General features: G+C 43.3%; 4 protein-coding genes across 4 annotated transcripts; 2 read left to right on the top strand and 2 right to left on the bottom strand.

Annotated features, from left to right (window-relative positions):
- Positions 1-12,242: 12,242 nt before the first annotated feature.
- Positions 12,243-13,858, top strand: MYCFIDRAFT_51867 (uncharacterized protein). Its single transcript, XM_007931542.1, has 3 exons — positions 12,243-12,490; positions 12,551-13,509; positions 13,693-13,858. The coding sequence occupies exons 1-2, from the start codon at positions 12,317-12,319 to the stop codon at positions 13,322-13,324; spliced, it is 948 nt and encodes a 315-aa protein (XP_007929733.1). The 5' UTR covers positions 12,243-12,316; the 3' UTR covers positions 13,325-13,509; positions 13,693-13,858.
- Positions 13,859-14,821: 963 nt separating this feature from the next.
- Positions 14,822-15,611, bottom strand: MYCFIDRAFT_204889 (uncharacterized protein). Its single transcript, XM_007932101.1, has one exon. The coding sequence runs from the start codon at positions 15,473-15,475 to the stop codon at positions 15,200-15,202; it is 276 nt and encodes a 91-aa protein (XP_007930292.1). The 5' UTR covers positions 15,476-15,611; the 3' UTR covers positions 14,822-15,199.
- Positions 14,822-17,514, top strand: MYCFIDRAFT_216508 (uncharacterized protein; the record flags this gene model as incomplete). The annotated part of the gene is made up of 6 exons (XM_007932100.1): positions 14,822-15,572; positions 15,637-15,822; positions 15,924-15,955; positions 16,190-16,633; positions 16,878-17,072; positions 17,155-17,514. Exons 1-6 carry the CDS (start codon positions 15,479-15,481, stop codon positions 17,512-17,514), a joined length of 1,311 nt encoding a protein of 436 aa, XP_007930291.1. The 5' UTR covers positions 14,822-15,478.
- A 286-nt stretch (positions 17,515-17,800) lies between these two features.
- MYCFIDRAFT_37556 (uncharacterized protein) lies at positions 17,801-18,676 on the bottom strand (the record flags this gene model as incomplete). Its single annotated transcript, XM_007931490.1, has 1 exon — positions 17,801-18,676. One exon carries the CDS (start codon positions 18,674-18,676, stop codon positions 17,801-17,803), a length of 876 nt encoding a protein of 291 aa, XP_007929681.1.
- Positions 18,677-19,298: the final 622 nt, after the last annotated feature.

Below are 19,298 nucleotides of genomic sequence, written 5' to 3'. Positions count from 1 at the left end.
TTTAAATAGCCTCGAATCGGTTATATCTCTATAAGCTCGAGTTCGTATATATTGCTAGACGACGAAGCTAGAGAAAAAGAGTTAGAACTATACTAGGTTGCCGGCTATAGGTACCGGCTACGGACAAAAGTTATACTTTATATAAAACGAGAGCGAGGCTCTCTACCTTATCCCGTCTTATTACTATAATAAGTTTCTCGACTTTCGACTTTGCTTTATCCTTATCTAGGATCTTCTATTAGTCGTCGTTTAATAGTGCAATTTTAAGCGTCTTAAAGAGGGCTCGGATCGCGATTTAAACTATATAAGCGAGGTAGGGAAACTTCTATAGGGATGTAACTAGCAACGACGTCGGCTCCGATTTAATAGGGCTAGGGCTATTAATAGGCTCCTCTTTATCGTTATTATCGTACGTATTATCGTACGTATCCGGAATCGTAGCGAGCTTAATATTCGGAAGATTAAGCTAGATTATAGACCTTGTAATCTCCTCTATATACTCGACCCTATCGATATAATTAGTAATTTTAAAGACATATACGAGTAAATTGTATATATAACGCCTTATATAATGTTCGATTATTACTAGCGTTGTCCGTAGTAATCGAGATTAGTTTCGTTGTTACGCTAACCCTATCTATTACCGTATAGATAAGCTTCGCTATATCCTTACTAGTATAGGAACCTAGAATTTTAGGGAATCCGATTATAAGTTCCTAGAGTTTCTAATCCGAATTAATAAAGTATAGTATAATCGAGAGGAAGGAGGCTCTTATAGTCCGGCTTAACTAGCTATCGATAGTAATAGCTATTCGGCGAGTATTACGGAGGATCTCCCGAATGTCGTCTAACGTAGCCTCTTTATTCTTTTCGAATATAATACGCTAGGTTATCGCGCCGAGAAATAGGGGATAGTAGTTTATAAGATATAGGTATGTCTTCTATATAGACTCCCTTTCGTAGAAGTCTTCCGGAAGACCGTTTATAGCTAGCATTTCGTTTGCTAGTTGCTTAAAGTCTTCGGGGGAGAAATCGGTAGCCTTTAATCCTAGAGCTTCTTTAAGCGTAGCCTATAATAATTAGCTAGACCTCTACGGTTGATTTAAGTAGCCGGAATCTATAGCCGGAATCTAAAGCCGGTAGCTATAGCCGGTAGCTATAGCCGGTAGCTGTAGCCGGCAGCTATAGCCGGTATTTTAGAAGACGTACCTCTTTCTAGAACGCTGTATCTATATTAACTCTCCTCTCTCCTTAAGATTCCCGATACCGTTTAGAATAGAGATAGTTCGTAGGCGATAAGTTCCTATCCCCTAGTTTCGGGTATTTTAAGATTAAACCGTAGAAGTTATAGACAATTACTAGTTAACCTTTAAGTCGAGAAGTCGTATAACGGTGCAATGCCCCCTCTATAAAGAACTTCTAGAATGTATCCGTTCGCTCCTTACTCCCCTATCGTATCGAGTACTTCCGGAGTTTACACTCCTTTCAACGTAAGTATAAAGGGAACTATATCTTATAGACCTATTAATTAAACTGCTCTATATACTCGGGTTTCTAAAGATACGCCTAGCTAGCCTTTTCGAAGATTTCCGGGTTAATACTCGATATTCTTATATCTCCGAACAACCTTCTACTTAGACTCCGTAAAGGTAAGGACTAGATAGTAGTACCCTATAATAAATTCCTACTACTAGGATTCGGAGAGGATAAATCTAGCCCTAATCGTCGTCTAGGACTCGATAGGCTCGAAGGTAAGTATACGACCTCCTCTCGACGTTGTCGTAATCTCGCTCGTATACTAGACTATTTCGACTGTCGTCTCGTTGTTACCCTTCCTAGTATAGCGCCTAGTATATATACAATGTCGGTCGGTATGTTTTAAGGTTTCGTACAGTAAGGTAAGGACTTAGGAGTAGTAGATGTATACTAGTAGCTATAGGGAATACCCTTTCTTTTATAGTATCGTATCGTTAGGAATAGCTAGGTAGTAAATAGCTAGCTACCTTTTTTTTTGTTTCCTAGCTACCTAACTACTAGATTTTTTTTTCCTAGCTACCCTAGCTAGCCTAACTACTAGAATTTCTTTCCTAGCTACCCTAACTACCTAAATTTTGCCTTCTATACGGCGGCTCTCTCCTACTAACGGAACCGAGCTACTATATCTAACGAATCTAAGCTCGTTTTTAGTCTTAATCTATCCTCTTTCGGTATAAGATACTCGATAAGTAAATGCTTAGGCCGAGTCTAACTACGAAACCTAAGACTAACTAATAGCTCTATTAACTAATCCTAATCCTCGAACTCCTTCCGCTTCTTAGTAAAGACCTTAAAGAGCGCTCGAGCTTCTTCGGGTGCCTACGGAGTAGTCGAGATAAAGCCGTATCGCTAAAATAGGTAATCCTTCGGAGGCTTATATAGAGATTTAGAGAATTCTAACGCTAACCTATCCTACTAGTAGCTTAGATTCCGGATATAAGCCCTCTCTGCCTTAGTAAAGATTTTATATAGTAGTAGCACTCTGCCTTCGAGAAACGCTTGCTATTTAACTATTAGTATCTGCCGGCTACGAACGCCGGCTATACATACCGAGTATAGAATAATTACCTATACCCCTTCCTCCTATAGTAATACTTCTGCCGTCCCTAGATACCTAGCCCCGATCGCATTAATCGCAAGCTACTTTGCCTTTATAGACGCAAAGGCTTCGCTCTAATACTAATAAAGAAACTTCTACTCTATATCGAGGATATAAAGACAACTAGTCTCGATTCTAATCCTTGCTAGCTTTTCGTAGTAGCTTTAACTATAATTTTCTAGATTAATAGGACTTATGCCTTAGCCCTTTACTAGTATCTCGTCTCTTTAACTATACTCGATCTACTCCTAGCGCTTATCGTCTATAGCGTTAGGCCCTAAGACTGTACCTATTACTAGATCGACGTATAGTATCTCCTCGCTTTTTTTAGTTCCTTTATTCGTAGTATTAAGCTCTATCGCGGTATCCTAAACTCTAGTATTATTGTTCTCGGCTATCTAAATATCTCCGTTACTATCGGTCGTATCGATAGAGGTAGCGGCTATAGGTCTAAATACTATTAGTTAACGTGTTAAAGAAAAATATACCGGCTATAGCCGCCGGCTACGGCTGCCGGCTATAGCTACTAGCTACGGCCGCTAGCTAGATTAACTTACGCTACTAGAACTTTACGCTCGAAAACTAGCCGCAATTCTTTCCTCCTCTTAGCCTTCTCTTAGGTTGTCTTCTTATTCTAACCTTTACTTTTTTCTATAGGCGCTAGCTATCGATAGAATGCCTTATTCCGCGCCTTTCTTCTTTTATCCTTAGCTCTTTTATCCTTATCTATCTTCTCCTTTCTCTCGCGGTCTCGTACAGAATTCTTCTTTGTAGAGTACTCCTCTTTAGTCTTACGCTTTTTAGTTAGACGCTTAGGTAAAATAAACTCGCGGTCTTTAGTTCTATCTTCTGTTTAGCGCGTAGTACGCTTCTCTCTTACTATTGTAAGAGAAAGGGGCGGGGGCGTAGCGTATAGTAGTTATTATTAGTATAGGTATAGAGGAAGAAGTTAAAAGTATAAGAATATCGCGAAGCCCTAATTGTTGCCGCCTACGTAACGTTATATAGGTAAGCTTTCGCAACTACGGCAACTACGCCCTAGTAATAGTAACTACGCCCTAGCAATAGTAACTACGCCCTAGTAACGGCAACTACGCCCTAGCAACGGCAACTACGCCCTAGCAACGGTAATAAAGCGTAGTAAATACAACCTAGTAACTATTATAGCCGGCAATCGTAGCCGGTAGTCGAATAAGAGTGTCCTTATAGCAAAACTACGCCCTAGCAACGGCAACTACGCCCTAGTAACGGCAACTACGCCCTAGTAACGGCAAAAGAGCGTAGTAAATGTAATAGAGTTACTATTATAGCCGGCAATCGTAGCCGGTAGTCGAATAAGAGTATCCTTATAGTAGAACTAATATAGTCTCTAGTTTAAACTAGGAACTAATATAGTCTCTAGTTTAAACTAGGAATCTATATAGTTCGAAAAAACTAAACCGGAACTAGGGAGCTAGTTCGCCGCTAAGAAACCAAACTATATACGTTTAGTAGTTCGGAAACCGAACTACTACGGGGTCTAGACTCGATCTAGTAAGAGTAATAGTTAGTCGATCGACGATAAGGGTTACTTAAAGTTTAAGGGCAGATACTATATCCCCGCTAAACAATCGATTAGACAAGAGCTTTTAAAGCGACACTATAATAGTAAGCTTACTAGTTACTATAGTATAGAGAGGTTATACGAGCTACTATCGCGTATATACTACTAGCTAAATAGTAAGCGGTATATAAAAGAATATATACAGACCTATATAGTATACTAGCGTATTGAAGCACTAAAGCACCTGCTATTTAGCGAGTTGTCTTTACTTCCTGTTCCTAGGAAGCTATTCGCAGAACTTATAATAGACTTTATTATAGGCCTTCCTCCTACTAAGCGTAGGGGTAGCAAGGATGTATATAATACTATCCTTATTATAGTAGATCGATTTACTAAAGGCGCTCGATATATCCCGGCGCGGAAGGATTAGACTACTGTTAATATAGCAGAGGCGCTATAGAACAATATCTTCTATACCTATTAGGGAACCTCTAAGGGGATAGTGTCTAATCGTAGATCGATACTAACATCGCATTATTAGAGCGAGATATGCCTATAGCTAAGACTAAAGCATCGGCTATTAATAGCCTTCTGTCTATAGACTAACGGTTAAACAGAGAGGCAGAATGCTACCCTATAGCGGTACCTACGTAGCTATATTAATAAGAACCCCGAGGATTAGGTCAACCTCCTATAGCCTATAGAATTTATATATAACAATAGTATGTATTTATTAACTAAGGTTTCGCTATATATAGCTATAATAGGCTAAGACGCTGCCTTACCGTAGGACCTATTTACCTCGCTCGAGGCCGAGCGTAAGGAAAGGGAAGCGCGTTAAGTACTAGAGACACTAGCGGCAACAGAACGTGTCTAGAAGATGCGAGAAATCTATACTAAGATAGCTAAGAAGCTAATAAAGGCTTAAGAGTACTAAAAGACCTACTACGATAAGCGCTATATACTAATAACCTTTAAACAAGGCGATATAGTTATACTTAGTACGAAGAACCTCCGCATCCGCAAACACCTATTACCTAATAGTAGAACAAGGCCTAAGCTCGCACTAAGATACATTAGCCTATTCCGTATTCGAGAAGTTAAGGGCTCTTCTATATAGGCCTATTAGTTGTAGCTTCCCCCTTATTATACTATCTACGATACCTTCTATATATCCCTCCTTAAACTATACTATTAGCGCGAAGGCGATAAAGCGCCTGCTAAGTTAGAAGAAGTCTTGGCCGATAGTAAAGAGCTGTAGTCTATAGAGCGTATACTAAAGTATCGGACTAGACAAGGTAAGAAGGAGTACCTCCTAAGATAGTAAGGCTATATACTAGAATAGGACTCGTAGGAGGCTAAAGACTCTTTTAAGGATATAACTAAGTTATTAGACGAGTATTAGACTAGTGTAAAGAACAAGAAGAAGACTAAGAGGCTATAATGTTACTATTAGGGCCTAGGACTAATACTACCCCCGGGGTACTATTAGCTAACTAATTAGAGGCAAGCAATTGTTAGTAATAAGGATAATAAGACTATACTACTATAGCGAACGCGTACTAAGTGTTAGCAAACGCGCTATAACTGTTAACTAATCGCCTTCTCTTTTAAGGAATCTACCTCTTTACTAGCGCAACCTATAAGGCCCTCCTCTTAGTATTTAGGTCCCCCTCTTGTTCCTTCCTTCTATTAAGGCCTCGAAGCCTAGGCGATCGGCGAGGGCGGCGCGCGTACGCATAAATAGTAATAATAATAATAACGACGGCGTTACGCTTATACTAAGGGGCGATATAGCTAGCGCGGCTATATTAGTAACGGTATTACGGAGTGTATTATTAGTCGAAGAAGGAAGTCGGAAACAAGGTAAAGTTAGCGCTAAGACGACTAGCGCCGCTATTATTAACATTACCTACTCGCTACTATTACTAACCTTACTTGTTATCGCTACTATACCTATAAAAACAACCTTACCTATACTAACTAGGTTAAAAGGGTTAAGCCGTTCGAGGGACTTAGAGACTAAAAAGGTTAAGCGACTAATAGACTAACTAAGGGCAAAAACTATAGAGCTAAGCTAGCTAGGGTCGATCTTGCAGATAATAGGTTACTCCTCGATCTTTCCGACCCTTTAAGCGAGGCGAACCCTAATCTATTGCACTTATAATAGCCTTTACCTATAGAAACTAGACGAACTGTGTTTTTTAAAAAGATAAGATAAGATTAATAATTAAAGGCTGCTAAACCTAGCTAATTAGGGCTAGCGAAACTACGAATAATAATAGTCCTCGTAATAATAAGAACAAACCCTCGGAAGCGGACAACCCTCGGAAGCGGACATTGCTAGGTCTTTTAAGAGTAGACGCAAAGAACTCGATACGACATTACTTAGAACGGAGGTAGTGCTGCAATACCTCGTACGCCTACCTATTATAGTAGGGAAGACGCGCTCGTATTATAATTAGTCGATAGTCCTTAATTCTTATAGATATATATTACTTTATATATTGTTATATATAGGAATAGCGCAGTTAGAGTTAGACATTATATTAGAAGGTAAGGTTTAGCATAGTTATATAATTAGGTAGTTAAGTATTTAATTTAGCGCGGGCTAAGCAGCTTATTAGACTTGCTAAGTTAGTAGCAATAGAGGTCGTAGAATATAGACAGGCTACGAGGGCGCGGCCTTTAGAAGGGAAGCGTATATTAGGGCTAAAGAGGCTACACGTAATTGGCGTGTAACTAGGCTAAGTAAAGCTAGGGTCTTAGTGCCTTAGGTAGGGCTTAGCGCTTAGCGTTAGGCTAACTAGCTAGCCTTCCTCCTTCTCCTCCTAGATCTCTATCGAATACTACCTATACCTACTGCTACCCTATCTGCCTACTAACGTAACCCTTCTTATATAAATATAAACTATAGGATTTCCGCTCGGTACCTTAGCCTTCGAGATACGGCGGAGTTAATTCTCTATAATATATAGCGCTATTATATAGCGATAGATACGTACTAAGTCCGGCAACTCGAAAAAGAATTAAGATAGCGACCGAGGAGGAGATCGACAGTATCTTAGCAGAGTCGGGGTCTCATAAGCGAAGTACGAGATAATATAGGCTCTTAGTCGTATAGAGTAACGTACTATATAAATAACTAGGCGTGCTACTCTTATTTACTTACGACCTATATCCTAGGATACTCTTCTCGTACTTTTAATACTCTTTTCTAATACCTTACCTATAAGCGCTCCGCGATAACCGAGTAAATATAAGCTATAGGGTTTCCGCTCGGTATCTTAGCCTCTAAGATAGGGCGGAGTTAAATTTAGAGCGATAGCCGGCACTCGTAGCCGGTATATAGAGACGGTAGTAGGCCTTTTCCTACTAAATAACTAGCTTATTTAGTATAGCCTACCTAATATTTCTTATATTTCCTAGTAATAGGCCTAGGTTAATTATAATATTACTATAGCTAGTAAGGGAATTACTAAAGAATATCTATACTATAGTAGGATACTATTATTACGCCGACTATTTATTAAAAGGAGGCTTTCGCCTATTACTATGCCGGCTATATATACCGGCTATATTTTAAAGTTTGCCGTACCTGCCTTTTTTAGCCGTGCCTGCCTTCTTTCCTTACTCTAACGTTACTATAATATAGGTTGCGCGATGCTTACTCTATTACCTAGCGATACCGCGATACTACCTCTCTCGCTATATTTAACCTTCGTATCTATACCTATACCTATACCTCTACGCTCTATATCTACTATCTCCGTAATACCCTTACTCCGCGCGCGCCTTCGTATACCTTCGTAACGCACTTTTTTTATTAATTCGACGACTTTTGTAATACTAAGTCTACTTAACTAAGTTACGACGCCTCGTAAGAAGGGACCTACTACTTCTACGGGTCGTAATAAGACCGGAAGTAGTAGAACGAGTATAGTATATTATCGTAAAAAGGCTGCTACTACTACCGCTAGCTCTAGTACTAGAAAGGGCGTCGCGAGTAAGGCTCTACGCAAGACGACGGTAGGTAAGGCTCTATATAAGACGACGACTAGCGCTTCTACTACTAGTAGTAATAATCGTATAAAGCGTCGATAGCGCCTAGGAAGTAAGTCCTATTTATAGCCGGTAGCGTAGCCGGTAGCGTAGCCGGTATTCTTACTATCTTTTTACTAATCCTTCTTTAGCCGTAGCCCTTAGTAAGATTCGGAAGTATTAGAAGGACTATAATCTCCTACTCCGTAAAGCTCCTTTCTAACGACTTGTTCGCGAAATTGCCTAGTATTATATACTAGACCTTCGCTTCTAAGCATCCGTACTAAATGCCCTTTAAGAGGCTTTAGAAGCCTACCTAGTTCGTATCTTCGAGTAAATGTTTCTCTTCTACCTCTTTTCGAACTATATTAATACTATTTTAGCGGTTAACCTCATAGCTATCTACGCGAAGCGTATTACGATTATAGATAAGGATTTTAAAGCCCTCGATTAGATTCTAAAAGGCTAGAATGTCTATATTCGAGATAGTGCTAAACAGGATAGATATTCTAGTAGGAAGGATATTCGTAGTATTATCTATAAGCTTTTCTATATACAAAATAAGCCGCTATTATACGGCGCTATATACCGCGCTCTAAATACTCTCTAAGTATATATATATATATATATAGTATAGTATGCTTTATTAGCCGTACGGAATAGAAGTCTTTAAAAATCCCGTTAGTACTAAGGAGTAAAAAGGCCGGCTACGCTACCGGCTACGCTACCGGCTACGCTGCTACCTATACTACTAGGTCTTTTAAAGAACTAAAAGAAGATAGACATTCTAGTTAATTTATATTAGTTTAGATTTTTATAAAAAGAAAATAGGGAAAAAGGAGGAAGGTTAAAGAGCCTAATACTTATAGTTATAGGCATTATCCCTATTTTCTAGACTATATTATATACCTACCTTCGCAACTCTACCTAATACTCCCTCTAAATATCCTTATACTCTACCTACTAGAAATTCAACTAGGTACCTAGACCTATAGCTGCCTCTATATCTTTTACTATCTTCTATAGGTTAAAGGACCCCTCTATAGTAGCCTCTACCTCTTTATATAATACGAAGTTACTATCTACCCTACCCTTTATATCTCCTAAATAACTAAGAGTTCTAAGGAACGAACTAGTATTCGGCCTTAGTATAGCGAGTAACTAGTAGAACGTTATCTAGAGCTGCTTTCTAGCTCTTTTATATACTATACCGATACCGAGGAAGGAGCTATCCTAGTACTTAATATTAGAGAATAGTTTAGTAGGAAAGTATTAGAACTTCTTAAGGAGGGCTTCTAGGGAAATCGATAAGTTCTACCTAGATCTAGATAATAATATTCTACCGAGTAGTTAGGGAATTAAATAGCGAGCGAAAGGATAAAATTTATATCTAATAAGTACAGTTTCTAAACTAAACTATAATAGCTTGTATATGTATATACTTTTAATTAGTTAGTGCCCTTAGCTAATTGTCTATAGATTTAGGGTTATATAAGTACCTTCCTATAACTAAAAAATGCCGGCTACGCTTCCGGCTATACTCTCGTATCTTATAAAGGGCTTGCTTCGAGTTATATATATATTCTTATACTTCTTAGAAACTAATAAATTCTATAGTTTAGACTAGCTACTCCTATAGTTGCTTAGTAAACCAACCTAAACTAAACTAGATCTTCGGCTTAGCAAACTAAACTAAACTAACCTAAACTACTACGGGGTCTAATCTAGGGTTTATCGTCTACGCCGATAGAGGAGGAGTATTAGCTAATCTCGAAAAGGTAGAAGCCGTATAAAAGTAGGTAGTACCTAAGACCTAAAAGGAAGTTCGTTAATTCTTAGGATTTACGACCTATTACCGTATATTTGTACCGAACTACTCTAAGATCTCCGTACTATTAACCGCGCTTACTAGTAAAGGAACCCCGTTCTCCTAGGGAGAAGAGTAGGATAAGGCGTTTAAGACGCTAAAGGACAAATTCTACCGTACTCTAGTACTTGCCTAGTAGGGCCCGTACCTTCCTACCTTCCTCGAAACAAATTATAGCAGGTTCGCGATTAGAGGCGCCCTTATCTAAGAAAAGGCTAGAATCCGACGACTAGTAGGCTTCTTTTTAAAGAAACTAAATAAGGTAGAGATTAACTACGATATCTACGATAAGGAGATACTTATAGTCGTATCTAGTATTAAGTTTTAGGATTCCGAGCTAAAGTCGTATAGTCCCTTTACGATTTAGACAGACTATAAGAACCTAGAATACTTTATAGTAAAGCGTTAACTATCTAAGAGACAGATCTAGTAGTAAGAAGAACTAGCTAAGTACTAGTTTATCCTAGTCTACTAGCCGGGAGTCGAGGCTATTCTACCGAATACCTTATTAAGGAGGGAATAGGATACGTTAGACTAAGACGATAAGCTTTCGAGGTTCTAAAGATTCCTAGAACTAGATCTCTCTCTAAACTAGCTAGAAAACGTATAAATTTCTAGCGCTATAATTCGAAACTTCCTACGCGTACCTAAGGCGAGCCCGTTATCCCTACTCGCGAACGAGATAGAGCCCGCGTAACCCCCGGCGGAAGGCGCTAAACTATTCTAGGACCTAGAAATAAACGATATATAGAGAGGTAGTATTATCGAGAAGGATACGATATACTAGACGGTATTACGGAAAGTCGATAAGGGATCTAGGATATTATAGCCGGAAATTAAGGCAAAGATTTAGATTAGTAACTATATAATAGACTCTAAGGAATTCCTACGCTACCGCGGTAAGCTCTAGGTTCTAGGAGCCCTAGCTACGACGGAGGCTAAGTACGAAGATTATCTAGTCGATTTACGACTTACCGCTTTACGGCTACCTACGCCGGGATTCTAATTTCTACCGCTTCTATACTAGGTCGCGACTTCTACTAGCCGCTATAGTTAAAATAGGTACGACAATTCCTACGAAACTAGAACTATTATAGACGTAATAAAATATAGAGACAATACAAATATAGCCTCGTAAAACTACTACCGGTACCTAACTATTTCTTCTAGGAAATCTTATTAGACTTTATAACTAACCTCCTAGAGTCCGATAGAAACTACTACCTTTAGTTAATTAAGGACCGCCTTAGTAAATAGATTGCCCTTATCGGTACTCTCTTTATAAAAGCGGAGGAATACGCGGTTTTATTCCTAAAATACTAGGTTAGGCATTACGGACTACCCCGAGCTATTACTAGCGATAGAGGTACGAATTAGACAAGTACGTTCTAGAGAGACTTTAAGGCCTTCTATACCTTAAGAACCTTAAGAATGTCGGCGTACTTAGCGGCAACATTGCTACGAGTCGCGCGGGTATAGCTAGCGTAGGCTACGTAGGCTATTTAAGGGCTAAATAGTTAGCGAGGGTTCTAGTATAGAAATCGGAGAAACTTATAGTAGGACGTAAGTAATTCTCTTATAAGCGTAATTAGTATAAGCTCTCGAGCCGGCGGGCTTAAAGAAAGTTAGCGAGCCCTACGATAAATAAGGCAGATACCTTATAGATTAGCTAGCGCAGTTCTCGCTAGAGTTATAGTAACTAATATAGTAGATTCGACGAGCTATTTAGAATAAGTTAATTTTACGAAGGAAATAGCGGAAGATAGGATAGGAACTTGCTATAGTAGTAGTAGTAGTAGTAGTAGTAGTAGTAGTAGTAGTAGTAGTAGTAGTAGTAGTAGTAGTAGTAGTAGTAGTAGTAGTAACGATTTGTTTATATATAGCTATCCGAAAGTAACCTTTTTAGTTTAGGCGTTTCGCTAGACAATAGTCTGCTAGGGCTCAGCTTGCCGTTATCCGATAGCGTAGTTATAGAAGGAAGTCACGAAGCGCCTAAAAAGCCTAAAAAGGAGGTAGGGTCGCGTTTGGCATTGGTATTGAAGAACAACCTGAGGCTCTGCTTTCCTTGGCAGCCAAGGCGGGAGTACCCGCTCGCACTCCTTTGCGAGGATTTATCACGCCGCGAGCCACCTCCGACCACGAATTGCAGGCCGACGATCACTTCGTTTCCACCACAACAACATTTCCACCACTTCAAGTCCTTAAAGTCCTATACTGCAGAACCGTCAGTATGGGTGGCAAGAGCGCAAATAAGGCAGGCTACTTCGACAAGCTCAAGGGCTTGCTCGAGGAGTACAAGTCCATCTTCATCGTCACCGTCGACAATGTCTCGTCGCAGCAGATGCACGAGATCCGTCAGAGCATGCGCGGCGAGGGTGTCGTCTTGATGGGCAAGAACACTATGGTGAGAGAGGAGGAACATGTTCGCGGCGGGTATATTCGAAACTGACACGCGACGTTGCAGGTCCGCCGCGCGCTCAAGACCTTCCAGGCCGACTTCCCAGAGTACGAACGCCTGCTCCCACACGTCAGGGGCAACGTCGGCTTCGTCTTCACCAATGCCGACCTGAAGGCTACACGTGAGAAGATTCTCTCCAACCGTGTCGCTGCCCCAGCTCGTGCTGGTGCCGTCGCTCCCGCCGACGTGTACGTCCCAGCTGGAAACACTGGTATGGAACCCGGCAAGACCTCTTTCTTCCAGGCTCTCGGTGTCCCAACCAAGATTGCCCGTGGTACCATCGAAATTACCACTGATCTCAAGCTTGTTGAGGCTGGTAACAAGGTCGGTCCATCTGAGGCCACTTTGCTCAACATGTTGAACATCTCTCCCTTCACGTACGGTATGGGTATTGCCCAGATCTACGACCAGGGTCAGACCTTCGACTCGAGCGTTCTCGACATTGAGGAGAGCCAGCTCCTCAAAGCTTTCAGCACTGCCATCGCTACCATCACCTCGATCTCCCTCGCTGCCAACTACCCAACCCTGCCATCCGTCATGCATAGCTTGGTCAATGGCTACAAGAACGTCATCTCTGTCGCTCTCATGACTGAGTACGAGTTCGAGGCCATTACTGAGCTCAAGGACCGCATCGCCAACCCAGAGAAGTATGCCGGTGCTGCTCCCGCTGCTGCTGCCGCTCCAGCTGCCGGCGGTGACGCTGCTCCTGCTGAGGAAGCTAAGCCTGCTGAGGAAGAGGAGGAGTCTGAGGGTGACATGGGCTTCGGTCTTTTCGACTAAGCGCTGCCGCGAGATAAAAGGACACCGCTTCGAAGTGTGACGGCGATGGTTCATAGACTGTTGACGAGGAATGAAGTGCTGCGCGATGAGACACAACCCTGCATCTTCAAACGATCTCTGAGCGCATCAATTACAGTTGCTGACGAGCAGGCCTGTCATGGCGGCTTGGCGCGGGCGAAGTTATGGTACGTTAAATCTCTTTCCCTCTCCCCACCCCTTGGGCATGATGACACATTTTTAACCCTGAGTTTCTCCATGAGGACCAACATGCAACATATTTCTCTAATTTTTTTCAGACCCAACAACCATATACACCTGCATTGTATTTGCACTTGTACAGACGTAGCAACTGCTAACAGCTGATACAGATAATGTTGCAGCTGACTCAGGCGGACTTGAACCGCCCATGCCTCGATATCCATCTCCGCTGCTTGAACCTTGTATCCGTTGCTGGCCTTGTCATTTTTCGAAGCCATACAGTACTACATGACATCCAACAACAGGTATCATCCAATTGCCTTCGTCTTTGAGAATACTGCATTCACAATTCCCTAAGTATTGGTTTCGCTGTCGCGCAGGACGATGCAATAACATGTCAGAGCAAACAAGTAACCGACACTCCTTACCACAACATCGAAAGCGGGTGGAACTCAGTATACAGATTCCTAGATTTTTCATGCTGTCTCAATCATGGCTTTGATCAAGGACGACCTCGAATGCACAGATTTCTGGAATTGCAAGCTTGCCCGGTCACGCTCGCAAAGATGGACCATCCCTGATCTCCAAATTTCGAGCCTATGCAGGCTACCCTATCTTCGACCTCGTTGCTGATTGCCCGGCGGCTGCGATTTTGTGCACTTCGTAAGCTTTCCCATCTGTGATCGCTCCGCTAATTGAGTAGCGACTGCAAATTTGTTGACGTCACAAGCTTTCCTGGCTTCGTTCGTCCTGACCAACGGACCGGAAACTGCATATTGTGGTGCATTGCAATCTTTCCCGTCTGCGATGGCCTTTTCGGACCTGCCAAGGTTGATTGCGAGCCAAGCTCGCACTACTATAGCAGTCTCGCAGTGGCACAATTCCCTGTTTGACTACGCACGTGGTTCCCCGGATTTCAGAAAGCTGAAGCTCTGATTGGCTGACTTCTACAAGAACTGCTGGGACGGCACGGCAGAACTCAACCTCCGAGAAAATCACGTGCCTGTTGCTAACCATACCTGCAACGACCACGACCGGCGACCTGCAAAGACTACGACCGGCGACCTGCAACGACCACGATCAGCGACCTGCAACGACCAGCGACCTACAACGACTAGCGACCTGCAAGGGTATGTGAGGCGGAAGCTTCGCTCGCACTTTGTAGGCACGCGGAGCCGCCTATAAGCACATATTATAGGTCGGACACCTTGTCCCTTCGACTTCAGATCCCTTCTAGCCGTTGTGTCGCTGAGTATGCTCAAGATACTACGATACTCCGCGAGCCTAACGATTGTGCGCTAGATCCTGAGATTTGTCGAGCTACTTGGGAGGTTCGACACAGCTATCACGGAGACGTGTATATGTTTCGGACTCGTGCATGATACCGCTGGTCATGAAGAAGCACTGCATACCCATCATTGCTCTCTTAAACTTTAGGTTCTTCGGTCACAGCGTCTTTGCTGACGAGGTCGTTCAGCTTGTAAACAAGGAACATGTCGGGATATAGCTGAGCAGGAACTTCATCCGAATGGGACATGATGCGCGTGGTCGCGCGCTTCCGACATGAGCTTCAAGTCGAAGGCCACCTCGTGCTCGACCTATGCTACCTGACCAGAAACACTTCCCACAAGACCCGTCCTGTTGTGGGAAGAATACTATCGTCGATTCTCTGAACGTCTACAAACCCTCTACGCCCTTCTCCATGGTATCACATGCCGGGAATCTCGCCTGAAGCGGCTTCCCGAGACATCTTGTAGAAGGCGTTGAAATACTTACCGGAACTGGAGCGAGATCCCATCTCCGGAGCTCGATCGACGTGGCGCACTCCCCAAAGTCTGCAAATGAAGTCGATTGTGCAATCGCTTCGACATAGCACACTCCAATGTGGTAAGCCTGCGAGGTCGTATAGTGCAGTTGCCTCGAGATTATGCACTTGTCTGAGAAGTCGAACATTGGATGAGTGTCGACGCAATGTACCTCTTCAGATGGCCTATGCGATGTCGAACGACGCAAAAATTCGACATGGCCGACTGCATCAGAGTCGCAACTTGTGAGCTCTCTTCATGCTAAGCACCATACCGACGATGACACTATCTGGCGCGATGGCTATTCAGATGAGACTGTGTCTATCAGAGATGCGATGTGGCCTCCTGCATATCGCAATCGAGGTTTCGTGCCCCCAGCTTCGCTCAGCATTGAGAAGCCTTATCGGAGATGGCTGTGCCAAGATGGTACCTTCGGGCTGCATATTCCGGACTACAATACGACTTTGACCAAATTCTGTATCAATGTCTTGAAAGGTGAGGTGACTAAGCCGCATCTGTTCTACCGCTTTGGAAGAAGGCTCTTCAGCTGCGCCTGAGCGCAGCAGAGCGGACAGTCTGTGCAGGATACCACCCAGACTTGGCGCCGGCGTGGAAACTGCTTGAGCGAGTAAGTATTGACGAGATTACACATTGGAGCAGCTTCTGACACAGCATTACAGGCATTCGATACCTAGCGCGTAGTTTCAGGATTTGCTTCGCGTAAACGTCTTGAACAGGGACAAGATGTCGCACAGCTTCAGGAATTCATGTCGATGGAAAAGTCGGGCATATGGGATGGCCAGACACTTCGTCGAGCGCAGATATCATATCTCAGCTGTGGAAGTTGCCGACTTTGAAACAGCGTTATGTACTCCATCCGGATTTCTCGATGACCGACGAGCACTGGGACTGGCGGGTTATTCTGATCGATATCGAGCAGATGGAGCGCGACGTGCGACCCGGAGGCTTCAACCCAGGAGGCCTGAAGCTGCCATGTTGCGGCAAGAATCGTATACCATGGCTGTGGCGCACTGATATGTGTCCTAATCAAAGCGACTACGCCGAAGAGACTATCTTTTCGATATTCTCAGCTCGCCTTCGCACCATGGACAAAGTATGCGACAAGAACCATACGACCGAAGAATCACCCGCTACGCTGTTCCTGGAAGCCGTCGCTCAGTGGTTCGAGACAGGTGGAAAGTGCCACCTTTTCGGCTGCGTAATGACACCATTCCTTGGACATGCAACCAGATTCTCATTTCTCCGTGACCTTGTGCAACGTAGACGAGCAGAAGACGGAGGGCCGGTTAGTATTACCGCTGGAGATCGCATGCAGACTGGTTGTACAAAGCTGCTCCCTCGTAACATGGCTACGGATTACGATATCGGACGTCGTACCATTGCTGTAGAGTCCTGGGCTGCCAATAAGCTCCGATCCGATCATCCAGACCTCTTAGAGAAGCTGACAAGCTATGTGTTGGACATCAAGGACCCTTGCGAATGGTACGATGGCTTGTCGGATGACATTGAGCGCTTACAGCGAGGTTCAGTTCCCAACGATGAAGGACCAGAACAGTTATCGTGCTGCTATGCGCGCTCAGACTTCCGATGCTGACGTCCAAGATGACTCTGATGAAGAGTTCGATGGTGATGAGGGTGAGCTCGATGAAGAAGATGCCCTTTACGCAGAGCATCTTCGCGAGGTGGATGCAATGAAAACTCGGTCGCAAGCAGAGCCAGATGTCGTCAGCCTCAAGGACAGACGAATATTCTCGACTGCGTCAGGCTGCACAGTCTCTTACTTGTGATGGACATTCGTACGTCCAGGAGCGGCTGAAGGAGTTGTCAGACCTACAGCTACAGTTCGCAGATGACGATCAAAACGCCGAGGAGGATACCAAACAGCAGATCATGGCTCGTATCAAGGCCGTTGTCGCTGAATTGGAGGAATACATGCAGAAACTTGCAGGTGACGAGGAGAATTCTACGCCAAAGGGTCCTGCCAACAGTTTGACCAGCACGTCTGACAATCGGAGCTCTCGTGCTGAGATCTTCCAGAGCCACCTGACAGAGCTTCAGAGTATCAACTTCTTTCCTCAAAAGCTTGAGAACACTCTTGATGCGATCAATGCGCGTATGGAAGAAGATCAGCAGTTCACACCAGAGGAGGCATTCGGCATATTGTAGCTGCTGAAGGGTGACTTCCCAATCACTGTCACATCATCTTAGGATAGATGCCTGGAGCATCCGCGGCCAATTTGTACGAGCAGAACATGCACATGCGAGAAGGTGATCATAGACGCTAGACGCTGAGGCACTCAGCCAGAGCATAGATGTAGATGCTGAAAATTCGATATGACCCTAGAACACCTTCCTGTCCCTTCAGAATCATCTGGGGATGCCATTTGCTGACAGTTGATACAGACACCAGCTCAGCGCATTTCAACCGACTTTTAAGACCAAGTCCATCACTTTATCCTGCCAAGCTCATGTCTAGCCTCACCCAGAACGTATCACCGATGTGCTTCCCTCCCAGACTCTCCGAAGTTGCTACGCTCGCTGCATTTCCTCTGATCACATAGTCGTGGGTCAAGTTTGGAACTCCGTGCTCCCAGAATTTATTCATCTTCTCCCTCCACAACTTCAAAGCGATCATCTTTGCCAGCCCCTTTCCCCTCCATTCTTCCTCCACATGCAAAGTGGTCAAGCTCGCATCGATACCTACAAAGACCCAAGCAATTGGCACCCCTTTCTCGACATCATAGATCGCCAAATTTGGCAAGTCAGCCAACGTCTTATCCTGTCTGGGGATTTGGGTCCTCGCTCTCACAGTCGCAAAATTTTCATACTTGAGTTCTCCCCACCGCAGTCCATTCGGCAGATCTCTTGGCTCAGGTAGTTCAGTTACGTCAAACACATAGGTGTGGTTTGGAACTAGACCCGCATCGAAAACAGTTTTGATCAATCCCAGTTTTTCCAAAATCTTAGTCGTAGACTCGTGAACGGCTCCACACAGAATGATGTTCGGATCTAAAATGTGAGCCGAATAATCCTTCCTCGAAACTCCTGACACATCCTTCTGGTTCGTTTCTGCGTCAGTAGCGTCGAGTAGAGATTGGTGGATGCTCTTCGGCAAAGGACCCAGATGCTTGATAGCTTTCACCAGTGTCATGACCAGGGAATCACAATTTCCAGCTCGATGTGATGATAGCGCTGTTGTCACAGATTCCCAGGATCCAAAAATCCAGACTTCAGTCTCCGGTCGACATGTTCGATCCACGAATGCCATGATCCAATCCTCGTCTTTTAACGGAGGGCTCGGGATGCTTTCTAAACTCGTGAGAAGCATAGTATCTTGAAAGAAACGACCGAATTGAAGTCTTCTGTAGAGTGGAAGACATATTGGGAGGTGTGGACGAAGGATTTGGAGGGCACTTTGAACAGTTTCATCGTTGTTGAGCAGAGCGTATTGATAGATTTGGACATTATCGCTGGCCATTTTGTGCGGCAGATGTGTACATCGGGTCGGACTCCAAGATGCTGTACAAGCATCCATGATGTATACCTCCTCCAATATATGATTATAGGCAGCTACGTGTGCCTACCTACTAAGTGCGATCGAGGCTTTCGTACCTGTACAATGCTGCTATCGCTAACTTATTAATTAATTTTGTAAATATCTTCTAGAAAGACTATAGCTGTTAAATATTAAATCGGATTCAATTTAAATTTATATTTTATATTAAATCTAAATCTAAATACGAGGTTACTAAATATTCGAATATTTAGTAGATTTAGTCGGCAATTCGATAGTTATACTACGGCGTACGTAGATCTCTTTAATCGTACAAAATTAGGTTGTTTATCGCTTGTTTCTTACTAAAAACTAAGCTCTTTCTATAGGCTCGGAGGATAGACCGCTTCGAGGTAGATAGAACTAAGGTATATAAAGGTTACTAATTCTAGTAGGT

This window comes from Pseudocercospora fijiensis, assembly GCF_000340215.1.
Source record: "Pseudocercospora fijiensis CIRAD86 unplaced genomic scaffold MYCFIscaffold_8, whole genome shotgun sequence".
Taxonomy (NCBI): Eukaryota; Fungi; Ascomycota; class Dothideomycetes; order Mycosphaerellales; family Mycosphaerellaceae; genus Pseudocercospora; species Pseudocercospora fijiensis.
This window is presented reverse-complemented; position numbering and strand designations above follow the sequence as displayed.

Bases quoted from the DNA above. Each gene is read 5' to 3' on its own strand.
- MYCFIDRAFT_51867 (XM_007931542.1), top strand. From the start codon at position 12,317: ATGGGTGGCAAGAGCGCAAATAAGGCAGGCTACTTCGACAAGCTCAAG. The intron at 12,491-12,550 runs GTGAGAGAGGAG...GCGACGTTGCAG, and splicing joins TGATGGGCAAGAACACTATG to GTCCGCCGCGCGCTCAAGAC.
- MYCFIDRAFT_204889 (XM_007932101.1), bottom strand. From the start codon at position 15,475: ATGTTCGACTTCTCAGACAAGTGCATAATCTCGAGGCAACTGCACTAT.